This window comes from Pristiophorus japonicus, chromosome 15 (genome assembly GCF_044704955.1).
Source record: "Pristiophorus japonicus isolate sPriJap1 chromosome 15, sPriJap1.hap1, whole genome shotgun sequence".
Taxonomy (NCBI): domain Eukaryota; kingdom Metazoa; phylum Chordata; class Chondrichthyes; family Pristiophoridae; genus Pristiophorus; species Pristiophorus japonicus.
The window spans coordinates 115,420,714-115,446,195 of NC_091991.1; the positions used below are offsets into that span (position 1 = coordinate 115,420,714).

Sequence of the window (25,482 nt, forward strand, 5' to 3'; positions counted from 1 at the left end):
ACACTTGCATTGTGTTCTATAAGGAAATGCACTCACCAGATGTAGATGGGTATGCAAAGATGGCTTGTGTTGGCATTCCATTGGGACTAGCATGTATTAAGGGGCCTCAGAGGGCAGTACTTCCAATGTTCCCTCTAATTTTTTTTTTGTGGGTGGTCCCTTTAAATTTGCTGCATGCACAGTATGACTTCCAGTGGCAACAGCTTTGTGAGCGGCCTGCACAGGGCCGCCAGATTGATGCACAGCCACAACCCTGCGTACCTTGGGGGTTAATGGTGAGTACTTCCACTTCGAGGCTTCCCGGTTTATTCCGTTTCCTTGGGCTCTCCCGCAGACTTTTTGTTTCTCGAGAGTTTGGTTAAAAACTTAAGTTTTGTATTGGAATTTATTGTAACTTGTGATATCACTGGAACTTCCTGTAAAATGGTACAGGAAAATGTGTAATGTGAATTGAAAACAAGACCCACTACACAGGGGCACCAGATAAAATAATTTAATTAACATAAACTGGGTAGCGATCATTTCAACAGATTGAACTCCCTGAATTGGAATGGGGTGTATTGATTGTTTTAGCAACAACTGCTCACATTGCAGCAGTTACCTCTTCACTCTCTCCATATGATACAGCGTGGATACAGATGAGCTGAAGGAAGGCCGAGGCGCAGGGCAACATGAGCATTTTGCACAACATGGCTGCGCAATCTATTCTGCAGCAGAATGCATCTGCAGCTCAGGGTTGGGACTAGAAGTCATTGTCACTTTCATCAAGCTGCTCCTGCCTGTGGATTCTGCTTGAGGGCTTTTCTGGCTGAATATCGATGCTTTCTTCATCATCTTCAGCAATTTCATATTCATCATCCTCCTCCTCATCATCATCAACATCAATCTCGCTGTCATCCGAGTCCTCCTGAAGAGCAAGAGAATTCAGCAACCTGTTAACCGTTTACTTCCAACTATGCACGTAACATAGGAAAGGACAGGGGCATTAGCCGTGTGGTGGCAGAAGGCAGCACCCTCACCAGAGACGTACTGCCCTGACAGTTAAAATGAGTATGGACTAAAGTGAGCACCTCCCTCCAAATCAAGGGCTCGGATTGTATATTCACAGAATAGTGAGCAGCAGGCCAGCTTACAGGCTGGCATTTAATTGAGGGTTTCTGATGGTTCTGAAAAATAACTGTTCCAAACTTCTGCATCTACCTTCCCCACATTAGCACAGGAGCTGTGGGCAGTGTTAACTCTGCAACATGTTACCACCCGAGACCTCTGGTACATTTTGGTTATAACACTGAGGACAATGCACCACTCAATCTGCACCACTGGGCGAGTGAATGTGAATTGATAAACACCTAGCAGTATAATTACAGATTCTGTTCTTCCACTCTTGGCTGGTGGCTAAAGAGAGCACTTTTGAGCTGTGTACCACAAGCAGGAAGTATTGATGGTTGCAGGTAATGAATAAGCAACATCACACACTATAATAAATGTCAAATGCAATAGTTCACCATAGCACACTGGTGTTCATGATAGCAGTGTTGGATACCATGATTCACTGCTCTTGATGGCACTAAGGGCTTGTGCCTACAGACAGAGTGACAAAAGCAGTGCAGGTTGAACTCCCTTATCCGGAACCTGGCCTGTTCTGGGCCAGGGGTGGTCATGTTAAATTGGATGGTACAGATACTGAGCAAGGGGATATCGGGGCTAGCTGGCTTGGGGCTGGGAGTGCGGCAGAGAGATCATGGGGTGGGGGGGGGGAATGGATGGATCGCGGGGTCAGACCAGCAATTGTGGGAGTCGGCAGCGAGGAAGGACTTCAATTTGTTCATGTCGGAGTTCTGCGCATTCGCCATCTGGTGGCCGGGAATGTTTCTGGACGAGGGGTGGTTCTGGATAGGGAGGTTCAACCTGTAATTGTATATTTAATGCCATGCATTGTGATAATGGCCAAAGAACCATCAATACAATTGGAGAATGAATAACAGATTAAAATGTTAAGTCTCGGGATGTCTGAACCAACCTTGCTGCTGTTGGAATTCTCTGCTTCCTTTGACTGAGCAGATAATGTTTGGAGCTTTATGAAAGCAATAATGGAAAGCAACAGAAGAGAGAAAAGCAGATTTAAATTCAAAAGGAAACAGTCAAGATGGATAAAAGCAGTGAGCATGGGATGTGTTTTTCTACACAGCAGTCTGCACCGTTACTGCTGATTGCTAATTATGCTGCACCATTCTAAACCTGTATCCCAGCTTCCGAACCCTGTCTCCTGGTTGGAGTCCAAAAAAGGTGGAAGCAGGTGCCTGTTGGTGTCTTTGGAGTGGAGATCACAGACACAACACACCGACTACCGAATGGCCAGAAAGAACAGGGCAGTATTAAAAGCCGAGACACAAACTATCAGAGTAAAGGGAAAGCCAACAGGGAGAAACTGTGATCTTGGGAACAGCAACAAAGCAAGGTGTAGTCAATGGGTCATCCAAACATCGCCCTAATAACTCTTGGTCACACATTTCTGGAAAGGTTGCTGAAAGTGACAGGACATTCGAGCAAATACAAGTTTATATGTCTGGCTCTTGGTCCCAAAAAAATTCTGGCTCTCACCTGCCCATTTCCTTGCACCTCTAAAGGACCCTGGGCCGTTCGTTACACTGGAGCATTACAGAGTCATTGCAATGTGGACTGACCTTGATCAGTTCTAAAGGGTAGGAAGCAGCTGGAATACAAAATCAAACTGGAGCTAATGCAGATCCATAAACTTACTGCAGTGTCATTAAACATAGGGTTCTGAAGCAGCTGGCCTCTTACCTCATCCTCCGTGTCGCCTCCGTGCATTGTCCCAATGACGTGACCTGCAACTCTGCCTGTGAACATTGATTGATTCATTAAAAGTGGTACATCCAGACATCACATTGTTTATAGACCCAAACCAATGTTGAAATGCTGGGTGTTGTGAACTGCAGCCTGAAATTGGTGAGCACATTCCAAGCTGTGAAACCAGGATTAAGGTTTGGGGTCAGTAACGGTGAAAGTAGGTGCAGTTTACAGCTGAGAGAAAACAGGCAGCAGAAAATGTTAAAAACTTTGATCACCAGTCTCCTGATCAATTTGCAACCAGGAGGATTAGTAAAATATTGTTGATCACAGTTTATGAATTCACTAAAGAGTTTAAAGTATAATTTGAATTGGTCCTTGCACAGAGGCTGCAGCTCAATAGACTCCAGATCGGAAAGATCACTGTGCCTCAAATCCTGACCATCTGAGAGCAGAACCCAAACCAGAATGTTTGTTTCTGAAACCAGTGAATGGGGAGAGGGCGAGGGGGTTAACCAGGAGACAGGGGTCACCCTTTAGGAAGGCTCAAACCCAGGCAGTGGGTCCGATTTACTCGCTCTGTAATAAGGAGCTGGGTTCGTGCACCAGCCTCTTGATTACTCAAACTGGATTAACTCTTGTCCACACAGGCCATTGTCTGTGCCGTTGTTTACATCCCATAATGAAGTTGAAGGATCAGTATGTGACCCTCCCCTGAAGTCCTAACGTGTGCCAGTGTACTTGGTGTACACTGGGACACTGAGCAATTAGACCGGTGGTGGGCAAAATACGGCCCGCCAAATCATTCTATCCATCCCGCTGGATGGGACAGAAATCGAATGTGAGCCGGAGCTCGAGCTTACCCATTCGTTTATCTATTTCACTTCTCAAGGGTCAGAGACTGACCCAAACCGCCATATTTTCAGCTTTTATCTCTGATTTATTTCTGAACAGTATTGAATACATGTTGTGTACGTAAGATAGCATCTGATTATCTGAATTTATGTTTATACAATGTTCTCTAATTTATTTTTTGCGCACAGTCCCTTTAAATTTGCTGCACGGCCGGCCACTATGCAGCCGTGCCTGCGCAGAACTGCGCGATTGGTGGCTGGCTCTCAACAGCTCACCAAAACTTGTTAATGTGGCCCTCCAGCCCAAATAATTGACTCTCATTTTCCAATCCTTCCTGGCTTGAGGTGTGGTGCTAATGTGGTACCTTTGTTTAAGAAGGGAGAATGGGATAGACCGAATAATTACAGGCCAGTCAGCCTAATCTCAGTGGTGGGAAAATTATTGCAAAAAATCATGGACAGGATAAATCTTCACTTAGCAAGACACGGATTAATCAAGGACAGTCAGCACGGATTTGTTAAAGGAAGGTCGTGTCTGACTAACCTGATTGAATTTTTTGAGGTGGTAACAAGGAGGGTCGATGAGGGCAGTGCGTATGATTTAGTATATATGGATTTTAGCAAAGCTTTGATAAGGTACCACATGGTAGACTGGTCACAAAAGTAAAAGCCCATGGGATCCAGGGCAAAGTGGCAAGTTGGATCCAAAATTGGCTCCGAGGTAGGAAGCAAAGGGTAATGGTTGATGGGTGTTTTTGCGACTGGAAGGATGTTTCCAGTGGGGTTCCGCAGGGCTCAGTACTAGGTCCCTTGCTTTTTGTGATATGTCAATGATCTAGACTGGAATATAGGGGGTATGCATGATTAAGAAGTTTGCAGATGATACCAAAATCGGCTGTGTGGTTGATAATGAAGACGAAAGCTGCGGACTGCAGGAAGATATCAATCAACTGGTCAGGTGGGCAGAACAGTGGCAAATGGAATTTAATCCAGAGAAGTGTGAGGTAATGCATTTTGGGAGGGCTAACAAGGAAAGGGAATATACATTAATTGGTAGGATACTGAGAAGTGTAGAGGAACAAAGGGACCTTGGAGTGCAGGTCCACAGATCCCTGAAAGTAGCAGGCCAAGTAGATAAGGTAGTTAAGAAGGCATACAGAATGCTTGCCTTTGTTAGCCGAGGCATAGAATACAAGAGCAGGGGGGTTATGCTTGAACTGTATAAAACGCTGGTTAGGCCACAGCTGAAGTACTGCGTGCAGTTTGGGTCACTGCATTACAGGAAGGACGTGATTGTGCTGGAGAGGGTACAGAGGAAATTTACGAGGATGTTGCCGGGAGTGGAGAAGCTATGAGGACAGATTAGATAGGCTGGATTTGTTTTCATTGGAACAGAGGAGGCTGAGGGGAGACCTTATTAAGGTGTGTAAAATTGAGAGGCCTAGATATAGTGGATAGAAAGGACCCATTTCCCTTAGCAGAGGGGTCAACAATCAGAGGGCATAAATTTAAATTAATTGGTAGAAGGTTTAGAGGGGATTTGAGGAGAAATTTCTTCACGCAATGGGTTGTGGGAATCTGGAACTCTCTGCCTGAAAGGGTGGTAGAGGCAGAAACCCTCACCACATTTAAAAAGTACTTGATGTGCACCTGAAGGGTTACTCGCCTAAAGCTGGAAAGTGGGATTAGGCCGGGTCGCCTCTTGTTGGTCGCCATGGACACAATGGGCCGGAATGGCCTCTTTCCGTGCTGTAACTTATGATTTTATGAATTGCCCATCTCTGAATTAGACCATTCCTAGTGAGATCACTAATGAGACAATTCTCCACATCTATGTGATGATGGGATTAAAATTATTTTTTTAATTCAATTTGATATTCTTGGGTTAAAAGCAGCTGAGCTATCAGATCCCTAACTTAAATGATTAACTGAATGAAGTTGAATCAATATATTCTAAGGTAGTGACTCACCACAGCATCATTGACCCAGACCAACCTCCAGTACTCTGAATTCTGGGTGCTGCCACATACTGGGCACCCTCCTTCCTCTGGAGAGCGGGAGATGATGGCAACCAACCTGATACTGGGGATAAAGCACCGGAGCTCCAAGGAGAGATTAAGATGGAAATGGTCGCACCAGAGAAAAGGCAGCTCAGGAGATCTCGAGGTATTCAGGATTCCAAGGGGTACAGAAGCTAGATCCAAATAAAGTGAGACAAAACCACAAACCAGGGAGCTGAGATTTGAGTGAACTGGATAGGCTTTTGGTGAAGGATGTGGTTGAAGGTTGTGGGAGGCAAGAGTGTAGCATAGCTGTTTTCATACTTTGGCGCTGGTCCTGCATATTCCCATTTACCGGGTATCACAGGCTGCAGGAGGACAGATCAGCAACAGCTTCATAAACCCTAACACACCCTTACAGTTCTCTTACTGTCGCTATCAGAAGCCCATTTAAAACAGCTGCATTAATAAAGCCTCCTTGAAACGAGATGCCACATACCCTGAAAGGGCAGCTCCCTGGTAAGCCGCGGTTTTAGTGGTCGTCTGTCTTCCAGATCACTATCCGAGCCCTCGTCTTCCTGTATCTCATTGTCAGAATCATCATCTTTCCCTGTTTTAAGGTACAAGGGTTTGTCAGAATCAACAACTTGCAATTATATAGTGCTTTTAACAGAGTAAAGCATCCTAAGGTGCGTCGCAGGAGCGTTATCAAACAAAATCCAGGAGTGTGTTGGAATGGTCGAGTCTAGAGATGATAAAGGCATGGATGAGGGTTTCAGCAGCAGATGAGCTGGGGGGGGGGTTGGAGGAGGAAAGAGAGAAAGCGTCGGGTGATGTTATGGAGGTGGATGTTAGGTGGTCTTCGTGATGACACAGATGTGGTCAGACACTCATTTCAATCTAGTTCAGCTTCAGATAATTGCCAGGGAGAGAGATGGAGTCGGGGCAAGGGAACGCACTTTATGGCGGGGACCAAAGACAATGGCTTCGGTTTTCCCAATATTTAGTTGGAGGAAATTTCTGCTCATCCAGTACTGGATGTTGGCAAAGCAGTCTGATAAGTTAGAGACAGTGGAAGGGTTGAGAGAGATGGTGGAGAGACACAGCTGGGTGTCATCAGCATACGTGTAACCTTATGTGTTTTCAGATGATGTCGCCGAGGGCCAGCATATAGATGAGAAATAGGGGAACAAGGATAGATCCGTGGGGTACACCAAAGGTAACAGTGCGGGAGAGGGAAGAGAAGCCATTAGAAACATAAAAAATAGATGCAGGAGTAGGCCATTTGGCCCTTCGAGCCTGCACCACCATTGAATAAGATCATGGCTGATCATTCACCTCAGTACCCCTTTCCTGCTTTCTCTCCATACCCCTTGATCCCTTTAGCCGTAAGGGCCATACCTAACTCCCTATTGAATATATCCAATGAACTGGCATCAATAACTCTGGGTAGGGAATTCCACAGGTTAACAACTCTCTGGGTGAAGAAGCTTCTCCTCATCTCAGTCCTAAATGGCTTACCCCTTATCCTTAAACTATGTCCCCTGGTTCTGGACTTCCCCAATATCGGGAACATTCTTCTTGCATCGAACCTGTCCAATCCTATCAGAATTTTATGTTTCTATGAGATCTCCTCTCATCCTTCTAAACTCCAGTGAATAAAGTCCAGTCGATCCAGTCTCTCCTCACATGTCAGTCCAGCCATCCCGGGAACCAGTCTGGTGAACCTTAGCTGCATTCCCTCAATAGCAAGAACGTCCTTCCTCAGATTAGGAGACCAAAACTGAACACAATATTCCAGGTGAGGCCTCACCAAGGCCCTGTACAACTGTCGTAAGACCTCCCGGCTCCTATACTCAAATCCTCTAGCTATGAAGGACAACATACCATTTCCTGCCTTCATCGCCTGCTGTACCTGCATGCCAACTTTCAGTGACTGATTACCATGACACCCAGGTCTCGTTGCACCTCCCCTTTTCCTAATCTGCCGCCATTCAGATAATATTCTGCCTTCGTGTTTTTGCCCCCAAAGTGGATAACCTCACATTTATCCACATTATACTGCATCTGCCATGCATTTGCCCATTCACCTAACCTGTCCAAGTCACTCTGCAGCCTCTTAGCATCCTCCTCGCAGCTCACACTGCCACCCAGTTTAGTGTAATCTGCAAACTTGGAGATATTACACTCAATTCCTTCATCCAAATCATGAATGTATATTATAAATAGCTGGGGTCCCGGCACTAAGTCCTGCGGCACCCCACTAGTCACTGCCTGCCATTCTGAAATAATGAAAGGGATAGGCAAGATAGAGGCAGAGAGGTTATTTCCACTGGTCGGGGAGACTAGAACTAGGGGGAGCCAATTTAAAACTGAGTTGAGAAGGAATTTCTTCTCCTAGAGGGTTGTGAATCTCTGGAATTCTCTGCCCAGGGAAGCAGTTGAGGCTAGCTCATTGAATGTATTCAAATCACAGATAGATTTTTAACCAATAAGGGAATTAAGGGTTATGGGGAGCGGGCGGGTAAGTGGAGCTGAGTCCACGGCCAGATCAGCCATGATCTTGTTGAGTGTCGGAGCAGGCTCGAGGGGCTAGATGGCCTACTCCTGTTCCTAATTCTTATGTTCTATGTTCTTATGTTCTTATGACCCGTTTATCCCGACTCTCTGCTTCCTGTCTGCCAACCAGTTCTCTATCCATGTCAGTATATTATACCCAATACCATGTGCTTTAATTTTGCACACCAATCTCTTGTGTGGAACCTTGTCAAAAGCCTTTTGAAAGTCCAAATATACCACATCCACTTATTCTCCCTTGTCCACTCTAGTTACATCCTCAAAAAATTCCAGAAGATTTGTCAAGCATGATTTCCCTTTCATAAATCCATGCTGACTTGGACCGATCCTGTCGCTGCTTTCTAAATGTGCTGTTATTTCATCTTTAGTAATTGATTCCAACATTCTCCCCACTACTGATGTCAGGCTAACTGGTCTATAATTTCCCTGTTTTCTCTCTCCCTCCTTTTTTAAAAAGTGGTGTTACATTAGCTACCCTCCAGTCCATAGGAACTGATCCAGAGTCAATAGACTGTTGGAAAATGATCACCAATGCATCCACTATTTCTAGAGCCACTTCCCTAAGTACTCTGGGATGCAGACTATCAGGCCCCGGAGATTTATCGGCCTTCAATCCCATCAATTTCCATAACACAATTTCCCGCCTAATAAGGATATCCTTCAGTTCCTCCTCCTCACGAGACCCTCGGTCCCCTAGTACTTCCGGAAGGTTATTTGTGTCTTCCTTCGTGAAGACAGAACCAAAGTATTTGTTCAATTCGTCTGCCATTTCTTTGTTCCCCATTATAAATTCACCTGAATCTGACTGCATGGGACCTACGTTTGTCTTCACTAATCTTTTTCTCTTCACATATTTATAGAAGCTTTTGCAGTCAGTTTTTATGTTCCCAGCAAATTTCCTCTCATACTCTATTTTCTCCCTCCTAATTAAACCCTTTGTCTTCCTCTGCTGAATTCTAAATTTCTCCCAGTCCTCAGGTTTGCTGCTTTTTCTGGCCAATTTATATGCCTCTTCCTTGGATTTAACACTATCCTTCATTTCCCTTGTTAGCCACGGTTGAGCCACCTTCCCCGTTTTATTTTTACTCCAGACAGGGATGTACAATTGTTGAAGTTCATCCATGTGATCTTTAAATGTTTGCCATTACCTATCCACCATCAAGCCTTGAAGTATCATTTGCCAGTCTATTCTAGCCAATTCACATCTCCTACCATCGAAGTTACCTTTCCTTAAGTTCAGGACCCTAGTTTCTGAATTAACTGTGTCACTCTCCATCCTAATAAAGAATTCTACCATATTATGGTCACTCTTCCCCAAGGGGCCTCGTACAACAAGATTGCTAATTAGTCCTTTCTCATTACACATCACCCAGTCTAAGATGGCCAGCCGTCTAGTTGGTTCCTTGACATATTGGTCCAGAAAACTATCCCTAATACACTCCAGGAAATCCTCCTCCATTGTATTGCTACCAGTTTGGTTAGCCCAATCTATATGTAGATTAAAGTCGCCCATGATAATTGCATGTGATTCTCTGGCTACGACTAGATAGGTAAGAATGGAACCAGGTGAGTGCAGTCTCACCCAGCTGGACAACGGTGGAGAGAGAGACGGATGCTGTGGTTTACTGTATCAAAAGCTGCAGAAAGGTAGAGAAGGATGAGGAGGGATAGTTTACCACAGTCATACACAATGTCATTTGTGACTTTGATGAGAGCCCTTTCGGTGCTCTGGCAGGGTGGAAATCTGATGGGAGAGATTCAAACAGAGTTCCAGAAAAGATTGCGTGGATTTGGGAGGTGACGGCACGTTCAAGGACTTGAGAGGAAAGGGAGATGGGACAGTAGTTTGCAAGGACGGAGGGGTCGAGGGTTTTATTTTTTTGAGGATGAGGGTGATGGCAGCAGATTTGAAAGAGAGAGAGATGGTAACTGAGAGAATTGTTAAGCTTTAAAGCTGTTTTATATTACAGGCTGGGTCTAAGGAGAGCCAAGGGTCTCGCTCTTCTGAATTGAGGTTCTAATAGGTCAGCCAGCCTATGTGTGAACCGACTGCAAAGGGGATCCCAATACACAGACCGGCTCTGACAGCTGCATCGGTGCACCAAGCTATGGCACTATGATGTCATCACAATGAAAGATCGCTCACATCTTGTGATGCTCTCACTTTACATATCGGCATCTCGCGAGAGACCAGACTGAGGCCGGAACTGCCCCCTCACTAAGCCCTGGGAGGGCAGCACCAATCTGTGCTTCGTGGCTGACAGTCTTAAAAAAATTGGCAGCTGTGCCTGGCTCTCTGCTCCAGAGCTGGAGATATAAAGAACTTGCATTTCTATTTCATAATTTCAGGACTTCCCAAAGCACTACATTGCCAATGAAGTACTTTTGAAGTGTCACTGTTTTAATGGAGGGTACACAATCAATATGTACACTACGCACTATACATATACCATACATGCACACATTATACAATACACTCTCTGAACTATAGCAGTCTGCCCGATTCCATCCCAGTCCTCGAAACAGTGGCTTATCAGTCAGCAGGCTAAACAGGATTCCACTCCTGTCCAACAGCCAGTCACTGCTGGACTTGCTGCTGGAGCAAAACTGTAAACACTTGAAACTATCAATAATAGAAAAATACACGAGAGCTTCACTTTACCTGAACTTTTCATCAGCCTCTTTTCCTCCTCCTTCAGTTTATTCTGCATCAGACGCAATGTGTTTTCGGTTTCCTAGGAAACAGGAGGAATGCCTGAGTATCAGTTAAAATTAGTCACTTGCTATGGAGTTAAAGACTGAACAATTATTATAACCAAGAATTCAGTTTTGAAATGGCAGAATAAATTTCTAAATTAAATATCTACTGAAGGGGGAGTGATCAAAAACAACACGGAGTTTGAAAGAAGTTGGCCCCTTCAAGGGCACTGCTGAACCTCGCTGTACTGCAGAAACTTCTTCAACAACTGTGATTCTTATGATGAAATGAGGTCAGGAACTAACCCTTTTGGAGAATTATCAATTCTAAGGCAGACTGGCTCTTGCATTTCTGCTTCTCCTTCCTAAGTTGGTTACCGCCCTCGTCATTTACCTCAAACCTCTCCTGTTCCGTCCTGTGCAGGTCTTCAAGCTGCTGCTCCAGGTAGCACAAGTTACGGAACTTTTCCACGTAGGTCTCGTACTGTTTCTGGAGCTCCTCTTCAATCTTCTCATACTCATCCATGAAGGCCGGCCTGAGGATGCAACAAAGCAAAGGGACTTGATGTTCAAAAATGCAAATTGGTAATTTTAAACTACCAATCACCTCTAACCATCTCACTGCCCTAAGGGCAGTCGAGGCATTGCGATCCAGTTGGGTGGTGTTTTCGCTGGTTTGCAATTCCTCACGTGGTTTAGTTTGGTAGCAAATCTTCAATGGTAGCTGATTAAAATGATCAACTTTGCCAATTATTGGGATGTGGATCCAATTATTTAGGGTCACTGAAAACTCTGAACAGTTCCATAGTTTGTTCAGACCAGGCCTTAAACACCAGCCCAACATTCAATGAGACTGAAGCTGTTCTTAAACATCTACTAAAAAGCATCACTTGAAGTGAGTGGCACAGTTTTAAAATGAATGGGTCATCAGTGTTACGATCGGAAAGCCGAGGCCAGTGTGTATACCATACTGAGGCATCATGCACTAACACTAGTGTGCACTGCCCACACAAGTGTGCACAATGAATCGCTGTACGTCACATTGTATTAGTGCATAGCTCTGAACTAACACATGGGACGTGGATGTAAGGAACCATTAACGTGGAGCAAATTATTTCCCTGTTCCAATCTTCGCAAGTCACAGTCGACACAGAATTGCGAGGGAGCTTACTACTCAGCAGACTTACGGAATCAAACTCTCACGTCCCATCACTACTGTGACATCAAGTGTGCCACAATGGGAATGTTTCTCTGTGACCTACTCCCTTGGGGTGTGTTTCTTGGGCTGGGCTAGCAGTGAGATTAATGGTGAATGATTTTCAATGCCTGAAGGCACTGTTGGCTGTGAAAGCATTTAAGCAGGATATGCAGGGACATTAGGCAGGGAGTGTTCTGCCATTGTCAAGGCAGCCAATTAATTCAGGGCAAAACCTTCATAAAGATCCCCTTCCCCTCCCACCCCCAGCAAAGCTACTTTAGGTTCCTGGTTCGTATAACGTTACCAGCCCGTACGATATTTCCCTGCTATCCTGGAAGATCCATGAGCAGAGCAGCAGGGTTGCGACTGGCACCCTGTAACAACAGGCCGTGCACAGATCACAAGACGGCAGCGAGCGGATTCAAAGTCTGACCTGACACTTTGCAGGGTCTGCAGTCGTTTCTTGCTCCTCTCCAGCTCCATTTTTTTCTTCTCGATCTTAGCTTCCAGGTTTGCTTCATCAGAGGCGACATTGTTCAGCATATCCTTGGTGCTTTGCACTTGTTCCTGGAACAGAAACAGCAGCAAAATATTGTGTGCCTCCCATCAGGGGAACATTGCCCCAATCAGCCAATCCACTGCCATAAAATATAACTCCCAATATAACCAGCTCCCTCACAGACTCCATCCACCCCTTACAGTCCCAATATAACCAGCTCCCTCACAGACTCGACCCACTCCTTACAGTCCCAATATAACCAGCTCCCTCACAGACTCCAACCCCCCATACAGTCCCGATATAACCAGCTCCCTCACAGACTCAACCCCTCCTTACAGTCCCGATATAACCAGCTCCCTCACAGACTCGACCCACTCCTTACAGTCCCGATATAACCAGCTCACTCACAGACTCGACCCACTCCTTCCAGTCCCGATATAACCAGCTCCCTCACAGACTCCATCCACTCCTTACAGTCCCGATATAACCAGCTCCCTCACAGACTCCATCCACTCCTTACAGTCCCGATATAACCAGCTCCCTCACAGACTCCATCCACTCCTTACAGTCCCGATATAACCAGCTCCCTCACAGACTCCATCCACTCCTTACAGTCCCGATATAACCAGCTCCCTCACAGACTCCATCCACTCCTTACAGTCCCGATATAACCAGCTCCCTCACAGACTCCATCCACTCCTTACAGTCCCGATATAACCAGCTCCCTCACAGACTCCATCCACTCCTTACAGTCCCGATATAACCAGCTCCCTCACAGACTCCATCCACTCCTTCCAGTCCCAATATAACCAGCTCCCTCACAGACTCGATCCACCCCTTACAGTCCCGATATAACCAGCTCCCTCACAGACTCGACCCACTCCTTCCAGTCCCGATATAACCAGCTCCCTCACAGACTCCATCCACCCCTTACAGTCCCGATATAACCAGCTCACTCACAGACTCGACCCACTCCTTCCAGTCCCGATATAACCAGCTCCCTCACAGACTCCATCCACTCCTTACAGTCCCGATATAACCAGCTCCCTCACAGACTCCATCCACTCCTTACAGTCCCGATATAACCAGCTCCCTCACAGACTCCATCCACTCCTTACAGTCCCGATATAACCAGCTCCCTCACAGACTCCATCCACCCCTTACAGTCCCGATATAACCAGCTCCCTCACAGACTCAACCCCTCCTTCCAGTCCCAATATAACCAGCTCCCTCACAGACTCAACCCCTCCTTCCAGTCCCAATATAACCAGCTCCCTCACAGACTCAACCCCTCCTTACAGTCCCGATATAACCAGCTCCCTCACAGACTCGATCCACCCCTTACAGTCCCGATATAACCAGCTCCCTCACAGACTCGATCCACCCCTTACAGTCCCGATATAACCAGCTCCCTCACAGACTCGATCCACCCCTTACAGTCCCGATATAACCAGCTCCCTCACAGACTCGATCCATCCCTTACAGTCCCGATATAACCAGCTCCCTCAGACTCCATCCACCCCTTACAGTCCCAATATAACCAGCACTCTCAGACCCCATCCACCCCTTACAGACCAGAGGGAAACAGCTTGTAACTGGTAAATATCCAAACTCCATCCCTGTAAAGATTCTCCTGACTCCCCATTTGCTTTGAAGAGATGAAGCCGCTCACTATAATCTCTTTAATTCCAGCTCTTAGTGCCTTCTCCGTCTCATTGATTTCCAGAGGCCTTGCAATTGCAGCTGTTCTCATCTCCTGTAAAACAGGCACAATAACTAATTACACACTATATAGAACGTCCAGAAACAAAACACAGATAGAGACTAGCTGGTCCATCGGCCCAGTCCGATACAGTCACTGCCCTAATGTTTTTACAGATAAGCAAGGGATCTAAACTTACTAATTAAATGGTCTCTGCAGTCATAACCATCTATGAAGCTATACCTTCACTGCGTGTTACATTCCACTGGTTGCAGCAAGGAGAATTATCGGCATGAATATAAAAACTATATGCTTAGTACATGCTTAGAGTTAAAGCTAAAAATAGCTAGCTTGACAGAATTAGAATCATAGAAATTTACAGCACAGAAGGAGGCCATTTCGTCCCATCGTGTTCGCACCGGCCGACGAAGAGCTATCCAGCTTAATCCCACTTTCCTGCTCTTGGTCCATAGCCCCGTAGGTTACGGCACTTCAAGTGCACATCCAAGTATTTTTTAAATGTGATGGTTTCTGCCTCTACCACCCTTTCAGTTAGTGAGTTCCAGACTCCACCACCAGTATTGTTCCCTTTGATAAGCCTGCACTCTAGTGGGACCATATTTGGAACCAAAGACTGTGTTACTCCAGTTAACTGGAGCACTGTAACACTAATAGCTGCTTTTATACTGCGCTGGGCCCCGTTGTTATTGGGTCTGCCTGTTGGCCAGCTTCAGCAAATCCCAGCCAGTTTAGTTCCGGGCTGCTGCTGGCTGGGTCAGACCCATAAGTTGAGAGCCCTGAGCCACGAGCACCGACCTCGGCTCAATACAAAAAGTAACTTAACTAAGAGGCCACACCACAGATGCATTTAAGGGGAAGCTAGACAAGTGCATGAGGGGGAAAGGAGTAAGATTTGTCGATAGGGTGAGATGAAGTAAATAGAGTGGGAGGAAGCTCATGTGGAGCATAACCACTGGCATAGACTAGTGTAATATATGCACCTGTGAGTATGCTTACAGGTTTGTAGAGCTGTTGTCAGGGGCACTTGACTTTGATTTAATGTTTTTTATTGTTCACAACAAAATAGTTGTAGAGCTGTTGAGTCTGGAGGAGTCCGCGTTCCATATTTATGTTGAATGTGTGAGGTCGCAGCCCCTGTTCCAATATTTGATGGGGCTGCTCCTCAAATTCTGGTTTCACTTCTGTCCCACACTCGTGATCTTTGGGCACCCTGTACAGAGGGAGCTAGCAGGTCAGAGGGCCTCCTCATAGGATTGCTCCTGGGCATAGCCAAGGAGGCCATCAGCCGGTCCAGGCAATAGGCGGTTGTTCAGCCCGACTGCCTGCCTCTCTTCCGCGGTTACATCCAAACCAGGGTATCCCTGGAGATGGAGCACGCGGTGCTCACGGCCTTCCGCGAGAGGTGGGCACCGGAGGGACTGGAGTGCCTCATCACCCCCGGCAACCAGATTTTAATTTGATTTTAAATGTCTAAAGTTTAATTCGTTTAAGTTGTCGGTTTTAGTGCCCCCACCCCTCCATTTTAGCCAGGGGGCACTTGAAAAGTTTTTGGAGTGTGCACCCCCCCTTTAATCAGGGGGCACTTGATTATTAGTTTACAACAAAAGAGTTGTAGTGCAACTAAAATAGTTGTAGAGCTGTTGTCAGGGGCACGTGACATTGATTTAATGTTTTTTATTGTTCATACAAAATAGCTGTAGAGCTGTTGAGTCTGGAGGAGACCATATTTATGTTGAATGTGTGAGGTTGCAGCCCCTGTTCCAATATTTGAAGGGGCTGCTCCTCAAATTCTGGTTGCACTTCTGTTCCACACTCCTGATCTTTGGGCATCCTATACGGAGGGGAGCGGGCAGGTCGGAAGGCCTCCTCGTAGGACTGCTCCTGGCATGGCCAAGGTGCCCATCAACCGGTTCAAGCAGCGGGCAGTCGAGAGGGTCGTTCAGCCCAATTGCCTGCCTCTCTTCCGCGGGTACATTCGAGCCAGGGTGTCCTTGGAGATAAAGCAAGCTGTGTCCACCGGTACGCTCGCGCCCATCCGCGAGAGGTGGGCACCGGAGGGACTGGAGTGCATCATCACCCCCGGCAACCAAATTTTAATTTGACCATTTATTGTTAAAAGTTAATTTGTTTAATGTGTCGGTTTTGGTGCCCCCCATTTAATCAGGGGGCACTTGATTGAAATTTGATTTACAGGAGCAACTAAAAATAGTTGGAGAGCTGTTGAATTGTGAGTGGCTCAACCAGTCACGTGATGTTCGCAAGACTCAATAAAACCCCAGCCAGTTAGGGGATCCACAATGAGGCAGGTGGTTGTGAGCCTGGTGGATGAACTGGTAATGTATAGTGTGATTGTTAAACCTTTGTTAATAAATCAACTAATTCTTAATAGCAATGTGTTGCTATGAATTTGTCAGCAAAGAACCCATGGTGCACATACATTACAACCAGTGGGCCAAATGGCCTGTTTCTGCACTGTAAATTCTATGTAATTCTCTGAAGCCAGACAATTAACATTGACCTGAAATGCTAACTCTCTTTCTACACACAGATGCTGCCTGACCTGAGTAGTTCCAGTATTTTCTGTTTTTATTTCAGATTTCCAGCATCCGCAAGGTTTTATTTTGAGTTGGCAACACATCATTAATTTGATATTCAAAGTTCAGAAGCAAATCCACTTAACCATAGACACACGTTACTGCAGCAAGGTTTTGGACAGCGGGAATGGTTTGTTGCACTGGTGATGTGCTTTCATAATGAACAAAGTAAAACAATTTGCGTTTCAATCTGGGAAATCTTTCTCTATCTTCCCACTGTTGTCAGATACGTGTTGATCAGGATTCTGCCAACTCACCCTCAGATCCACTTCTTTTCCCAGTAAATCAAACACTGTCGCTCCTTTGAAGGTAATCTCAGATGCTAGTTGTCTCGCAATTTTCAAATCTGAAATCTGATGGGTGAGAAGATGCAAAATATTGAAGCTGCAACACATCTCTTATAAAACATTATTACGGGCTCTGTTTGCATAGACTCTAAGGGCTCAATTTTCCCCAGTGATTTGCGCCATTTTTTGGAGTTGAAAACCCAGTTTCCCCAATCAATTTGCACCAGTGTAAGTCAGTCAGTGATGATTTTTTTAGGTCAGTTTGTTTTCTGCCAAAGGAGGCATAACCAGCCACCTACGCCAATTAGGGAAGTTTGGCCAGCTGAGAGATACTCCAGTTCTGCTTAGGCCAGCGTACGTGGCCTCTGCTGAAAAATCTTCCTTAGAGTTAAGGAAATCGGCGCAGCAACTTAGCTCCAATCCCATTCTCGGTCCCCGGGGTTGGGAGGGGGGAGGGAGAGAGAGAGAGGAAACTTACAATCTTTTTTTTTTGCCATACTTAGGCCCCAAAAAATCAGGAGTAACTCTTCAAGTATACCAAAAAAATGCTTTGGGGAAAATTGAGCCCTAAGTCAGCACTGAAATCCCCCCCATCGGTGCTATGTTAGGCTCATTTATATATTTATAGTATCCATGAATCCAAAGCAAATCACTCGAGATTGCTGCAGGTGTAGAGCCCATATTTACCCTGTGGTCGGGATTAATACCTCCACTGCTGCAGGCCAGGAGAGAGGTTTCACTTTGCAGTTCCCAGCGTGGTGGGGGAGTCAGATCACCAATCTGACGTTGTGTCAACACTTTACTGCAACAGTATGGCTACCCAAGATTCTCATGTTTAGTATCCCTAACTAAACAAAACTGGAGAGTCTAGAACCAGTGGTCACAGTCTCAGAATAAGGGGTCGGCCATTTAGGATTGAGATGAGGAGAAACTTCTTCACTCAGAAGGTGGTGAATCTCTGGAATTTTCTACCCCAGAGGGCTGTGGAGGCTCAGTCTTTGAGTATATTCAAGACAGAGATGATAGATTTTTGAATATTAAGGGAATCAAGGGATATGGGGATAGTGCAGGAAAGTGGAGTTGAGGTAGAAGATCATGGTCTCATTGAATAGTGGAGCAGGCTCAAGTGGTCAAATGGCCTACTCCTGTTCCCAATTCTTATGTTCTTATGTAAAACAATGGCATAAAATGCTATTGGTCACACTGTGAAAATGCCTGCTATTTCTCTCCTAAATGAAGGATCCTTTTACATTGCCCAAGTGGCTCACCTTTGACCCCAAGTCAAATTTGAATTTGGAACTCTCTTCTTCAGTGTCCTCACTTTTGTCCATTCGCTTTGTCTTCATAGCATTGTAGAGAACAGTGGTAATCTTCAGCAACTCTTTCACTGCGTAACCATCAGCCTGGTATAGCTTCTTGGTGTTGAGCTTAATATGGGCTTTAGTAGCCTGCAATACAGCACAATGTCAACACACACAATGTACTGAAGCCCTCAATGAAACTCCTATCTCATCCCCTGAACTACAGTTTACACGCAGGAAGAGCTGTTTGATGCTTACCATGAACTGAGCCACAGATTTGATGAAGAAAACTCGATCCTGTTCCGTATCCACATCTGTGGGGATATCTGTCTGGGGCTCATATCTGGTAACAAAAGCCAAGCACCATTCGTTACTTTCCCCACATACCTCTTTTCCCAACCTCTCCTCACTTCTAGTTGGATTCAGAAGACTCAAGGGTGTCCTAAAGGCACATTAAAATGTCATGTTTCCCCTCTTGCAGGGTCATAGTAAACCATGTGGTGGAGCAGATCCAAAACCTTGCACTTTCTAGTGATAATAAACAGTGTTCACCTTGAACCTCAGCAAACCAGTGATCGGAATTGTCTGCTCTGCCCTTTTGTTATAAAGCTGACCACATTTTTAAAAAAGAGATCTAAATGCCCCTTCTGTCCTAAAGGTGCTGACTCTTGGCTGGGGTCTGGTTCCACTGGCTGCCCTTCAGTAATTACCTAACCACCCACTGCATCAAGACAGTGAGCAGCAGTATGAAAGAATTTGTCTCAGGATACCCCAAACGCTTCACAGCCATTAAACTATTTTTAATGTGTACTCATTGTTATGTAGACAAATGCTGCAGCCAGATTGTACACAGCAAGATCCCACAAAGAGCAACAAGATGAATGACCAGATAAATAGTGATATCTCCAACAAGGAGCACTCCCTGCACTGGAGAACTAGCTTAGATTATGAGCTTAGATGCAGGAGTGGATATGACCCCACAACCTTCAGACTTAGTACCACAACTGGTGCTGCATTTATCGACTGAGCTATACAGAGCGCTTTTTAAAAGAATGCTTGGCTGTGCTTTGATTTGCCATGATGTGCTTTACAGCTTTGTACACTTGTTAGGTCACAAACCTTTTGACAAGCCAAATCAGAATCTCTGCTACCAGAGGGAAGTTTGGAGTCCGGAAGTTTTCCATGGAGATTAGACGAGGGTATCCCAAAGCCCTCATCATCTCGGTGAAGTCTGAGGTGGGGGAAGATAATAGATAATCAGTATTTATGCAAAAAAGGGTCAATTATCAGCTTGGGGCAGGTGCTGTAACACCTCTCCCCATGGTAAGTGAGACTATATCTGGAACTTGCCCAACATTGCACTTCTCACATGGACACTTCAAAGACACGGAATATCAAACTGGAGGTGTGCTTGATGGGTTTCCACAAGGGTCAGTACTTGGATTCCTAAGGCTCCAATTCTAAGTATGTTTTGAGGATGGAATATCGGCGAGTCTAAGAAAACACCAGTAATAAAGGGCATCAGTGCTTAACCCTAGAACTAAAGGCAAATTACTGTGCCCTGCTGATACCAGATCCTGCCTCAAGTCATCCAGCATTCTGGAACAGATAAAGGTGAGAGGCTGGTGTGAGGAACAGTGCATGCACTGATTTAGCTGATTCACAGAGAAGTAAATCCTTTGGCACAAGACCCTGTGTGTGATCAAAGATAAGCCATGTCTCTTTAACTGTGTGTATCCTGGATATAAACCTTAAGTTTGTTTCTGGATATCAATATTTGCGAGTTTAAAATGAATCCTACTGACCCCGACCCCTTCCAAACATAATTCCCGGCGGCTGCCCCACAGCCTGGCTCCCCCAAGGATGAACAGTCTCTTACTCCGCAGGTCCCGGAATGACATCCCGCCTCGGGCTGGGCGCCGGGAATCCGCAACCGTCTCTCTGCACAGATGGTCCTTCAGCTCGCGACCCCGGTCTCACAGCCTCTCCCTCCCTGACCCGATACCTTGCTCAATTAGCGCAACACAGGCTCTGCATACAGCATGTACCCGACACTGCCTGATTCCCAGCCCCCGGCCCGATCCCCAGTCCCGGCTCTGATCCCCAGCCCCCGGCCCCCAAGTCCCGGCCCTGATCCCCAGCCCCGATCCCCAGTCCCGGCTCTGATCCCCAGCCCCCGGTCCCGGCCCTGATCCCCAAGTCCCTGATCCCCAGCCCCCGGCCCGATCCCCAGACCCGGCCCTGATCCCCAGCCCCCGGTCCTAAGCCCCGGCCCTGATCCCCAGCCCCCAGTCCTAAGTCCCGGCCCTGATCCCCAGCCCCGGGCCCGATCCCCAGTCCCGGCTCTGATCCCCAGCCCCCGGTCCCGGCCCCCAAGTCCCGGCCCTGATCCCCAAGTCCCTGATCCCCAGCCCCCGGCCCGATCCCCAGACCCGGCCCTGATCCCCAGCCCCCGGTCCTAAGCCCCGGCCCTGATCCCCAGCCCCCAGTCCTAAGCCCCGGCCCGATCCCCAGCCCCCGGTCCTAAGCCCCGGGCCCAGTCTCTCCCCTCTGTCTCTCAGTCCCTGTGCCACGGGCCCGCGCCGTGTTTGGCCCCCCCAGCACCGGTTTCTCTCTGACTCGCTTCCGCGCTCTCCCAGCCCGTGTGTGTTTTCCAACTCCTGGCCCTGTCTCAATGCCCAACCGAGCCCCAGGCAGGCCCGCACTCCACCCGTAGGCCTGGTTTCTATGGAGATTCGAAGGACACTTCCGACCGAAAGGTATTCTGGGAGAGATAAAACTCACACATTCCAAATGACCTCACGGCGCAAAAGATGTTATCACTGTGACACGTGATTAATGAGACCGCGTTACAATGTGATGATGTCACAATAATAATGCTGTAGAAAGTGATGGTTGTGACACCCCTGTGCAATGAGATGATGTCACACTGATAACATTGTGTAATGAGATGATGTTACACTGCTGTATACACCACTGTACAGAGATGATGTCACATTGATACCACTATATAATGAGATGATGTCACATTGATACCACTGTGCAATAAGGTGATGTCACACGGTGATACAGCTGTATGAGATGATGTCAAACAATGACACCTGTGCGATGAGATGATGTCACACATGGATATCGTGGTCAATGAGATTGTGTCTCTTAGATACAGCAGTGCAATGAGATGATACCACACTCTCACTGCTGTATAATGATGACACCGCTGTGCAATGAGATGACGTCACACTGTAATAACCCTGTGCAATGAGATGATGTCACACTGTAATAACCCTGTGCAATGAGATGATGTCACACTGTGATATCAATGTATAATGAGATATCACACCGTGACACCATTGTGCAATGAGATGATGTCACTGCTGTGCAATGAGGTGATACCACACTCTGACACTGCTGTATAATGAGATGACATCACACTGTAATAACGCTGTGCCATGGGATGATGTCACACTGATGCGGCTGTGCAATGAGATGATGTCACACTGTGACATAATTGTGCAATGAGATGGTGTCACTGTGACACCCCTGTGTAATGAAGCGATGTCAGTGACACCACTGCAATGAGATGATGTCACACTGTGACACCCCTGTATAATGAGATGATGTCACACTGTGACATTGCTGTTTAATGAGATGATGTCACACTGATAACATTGTGTAATGAGATGATGTCACACTGACTCCCCTGTATAATGAGATTATGTCACACTGACACCTCTGTATAATGAAATGATGTCACACTGTGACACTGCTGCTCAATGAGATGATGTCACATTGATAACATTGTGTAATGTGTAGGATTTCTGAATCTCTCTGGGCTTACATTTGACAGTGAGACGATTCTTTCAAAACAATTGGCAGTTTATTAAAAACATACACACATGTACATTAGCAGCAGTGATCAGTTATCTTAAAAAGACACACACATGCATATTACCTACAGTTGTCAATTCTGTTATAACAGAGCTACAATGAGATTATAATAATGAGTGATATACATTACGTCCCTTTTGCTGGCTGGTTTGGACACACAGCTTGCTGTTTTAGCTGGTCTTTAGGGATGTCTCATGCCGTGTGTCCAAGAGAGAGAAGAGAGGAGAGAAAAGTTCCTGGCTTGCGTTTTTTTATATTCCTCAAGGCCATTGTCCTCAGAAAGCCTCCAGGGCAGCTGCTTATTGGCTTTCCTCACACATGTGGCTGTCTGGTCTGGCTCAGCCATCTCTGATTAGTTTAAATGGCTTTCCAATACACAAAACCCATGCAGCAGCTCTGGGGGCTTTCATTTTGTTTCTTACAAAACTTAGCCAATGCTGGCAATCTGTGGGCTTCCATTTTATCTCAACACAACCAGGCCTTTCCGTTAATCTACACTTTTAACATTTATACATACACAGAATCAATTAATAAACACTTTTATTCTTACAAATGAGATGACACCTGTGTCACTGCTATGCAATAAGGTGATGTTACTTATACAGTTCCAACTGTCACAGGACAGAGAGTGGAGAGCACCAGTTCCAACTGTCACAGGATAGAGAGTGGGGAGCACCAGTTCCAACTGTCACAGGACGGGAGAGTGGAGAGCACCAGTTCCAACTGTCACAGGACGGGAGAGTGGAGAGCACCAGTTCCAACTGTCACAGGATGGGAGAGTGGAGAGCACCAGTTCAAGCTGTCACAGGAGCATCCAGGGTCGTGCCCCGGTGACTGCCCCCAAAGGAAGTGGAGTGTGGGAAATTGCACTCCGCTTCCATTGAGGGGTGATAAGGTCAATTCTGCAGTGGGAGCAGGACTTCCACACATGGGGCTAAAATTCCCTGCCCCAGAAGGTTACCGCCCCCAAGATGGGAGCCTGTGCGGGGAGGCAGAGGGAAGTTATGGGGAGATGGGGGCGCGGGATGGAGGGGAGAGTGGTGGAGGTGGGGGGCGGAGAAACCCAGGACGGGGGACAAGAGGGGCCACATTGCAGCGAAGGTCTTGGGGGGCGAAGTGTGTTGGAAGGGCGGGCCTGGGGGCTCTGTGCCTCGGTGCAGGGAGTGTTCAGAGTGGGGTGGACGGGTTGACTGCGCAGATGGCGGTTGGTGGATGTGGTGTGGTTGGCGTCACGGGGGCGTGGCTCCGGGGTGGCCGGGGCTGGGTGCTCGACATCCGGGAAGGATTCTGACGGGACGGGGTGGGTTGGGTGTGGGGGGAGTGTTCCCAGTGTTGGGTGGGTCTGGAGCCGGTGGGGGGGCACTTCTCTTGGGATGGGGGGTGGGCTGTTTGGGGCTGGGATTGGGAGAGACTTCTTCACTCGGGGAGTTGTTGGCCTGTGGGGTTCCCTGCCGCGGAGAGTTGTTGATGCCAGTTCATTGGATGTGTTCGGGAGGGAGTTGGATGTGGTCCTTGCGGCTGGGGGGGGGTCGGGGGGTGTGTAGGGGGTGTGTGGGGGAGGTGCTGGGGTGGGTGATCAGCCATGATCTTGTTGAATGGCAGTGCAGGCTCGAAGGACCGAATGGCCTACTCCTGCACCTATTTTCTATGTTTCTATGTTTTTATGTTACACTGATATGTCTGTGCAATGAAATGGTGCCACTGCGCAATGAAGTGATGTCACACTTGTGACACGCTGTGCAATGAGATGACACCACTGTGAAATGAGGTGATGTCACACAGTGACATTGGTGTATAATGAGATGATGTCACACTATGATGACACTGTGTAATGAGATGATGTGGCCAGCATTTATTGCCTATTCATAATTACCTTTGAGAAGATGGAGGTGAGCCGCTTTCTTGAACCGCTGCAGTCCTTGTGATGAAGGTACTCCCAAAGTGCTGTTAGGAAGGGAGTTCCAGGATTTTGACACAGCTATAATGAAGGAACGGCGATATATTTCCAAGTCAGGATGGTGTGTGACTTAGAGAGTGTAATATAGCTCCACCTACATCACTACTGCCCCACCTAGTGGACTACTGTAGTAATGCAACTACTGCTGTAAATACAATAAAAGTCATATCATGTATTAGAGCCATCTTATGCTATGTATATGTTAGCGATGTCGTAAAGAATATCATCATCATCATAGGCAGTCCCTCGAAATCGAGGAAGATTTGCTTCCACTCTAAAAATGAGTCCTTAGGTGGCTGAACAGTCCAATACGAGAACCACAATCCCTTTCACAGGTGGGACCGATAGTCATTGAGGGAAAGGGTGGGTGGGACTGGTTTGCCGGACGCTCTTTCCGCTGCCTGCACGTATATCACATTGGTGACATAGGATAGGATTTCTGGATTCCCTAGCTGAAATTTTTGTTCTTGAGTGATCCTACCAATCAACAAAGAGACTTTGAGAGGTTCTTTGTTTTGCAACACAGCTAAAAATCCACGGTAAATTTCAAGCACGCTTGGCTGAACTTGGAGTCCAGATGGCTGCGCCTATGGGAATAATAGAAACATAGAAAATAGGTGCAGGAGTAGGCCATTCAGCCCTTCGAGTCTGCACCACCATTCAATATGATCATGGCTGATCATGCAACTTCAGTATCCCCTTCCTGCCTTCTCTCCATACCCCTGATCCCTTTAGCTGTAAGGGCCACATCTAACTCCCTTTTGAATATATCCAACGAACTGGACTCAACAACTTTCTGTGGTAAAGAATTCCACAGGTTCACCACTCTCTGGGTGAAAAGGTTTCTCCTCATCTCAGTCCTATATGGCTTACCCCTTATCCTTAGTCTATGACCCCTGGTTCTGGACTTCCCCAACATCGGGAACATTCTTCCTGCATTTAACCTGTCCAAATCCTGTCAGAATTTTATATGCTTCTATGAGGATGCTTGGGTGAGTTCCATCATGACTGACAGACTTTCGGAGCATATGTGGAGCGGCTAGAAATGTTTTTCACTGCAAATAATATAATTGAAGTCCCCGATGAAAACTGTAAC

General features: G+C 46.7%; 1 protein-coding gene across 1 annotated transcript; it reads right to left on the reverse strand.

Annotated features, from left to right (window-relative positions):
• Window positions 1-477: 477 nt before the first annotated feature.
• cluap1 (clusterin associated protein 1) lies at window positions 478-20,621 on the reverse strand. The gene is made up of 12 exons (XM_070900858.1): window positions 20,421-20,621; window positions 19,661-19,772; window positions 18,800-18,884; window positions 18,509-18,688; window positions 17,211-17,306; window positions 14,309-14,392; window positions 12,571-12,704; window positions 11,334-11,475; window positions 10,905-10,977; window positions 6,165-6,275; window positions 2,806-2,861; window positions 478-907 (listed from the first exon to the last, which is right to left on the reverse strand). Exons 1-12 carry the CDS (start codon window positions 20,440-20,442, stop codon window positions 743-745), a joined length of 1,260 nt encoding a protein of 419 aa, XP_070756959.1. The 5' UTR covers window positions 20,443-20,621; the 3' UTR covers window positions 478-742.
• Window positions 20,622-25,482: the final 4,861 nt, after the last annotated feature.

Bases quoted from the DNA above. Each gene is read 5' to 3' on its own strand.
- cluap1 (XM_070900858.1), bottom strand. From the start codon at position 20,442: ATGTCATTCCGGGACCTGCGGA. The intron at 19,773-20,420 runs GTAAGAGACTGT...CCCCCACCTCAG, and splicing joins GTCATTCCGGGACCTGCGGA to ACTTCACCGAGATGATGAGG. The intron at 6,276-10,904 runs GTAAAGTGAAGC...ACCTTAAAACAG, and splicing joins GAGGCTGATGAAAAGTTCAG to GGAAAGATGATGATTCTGAC.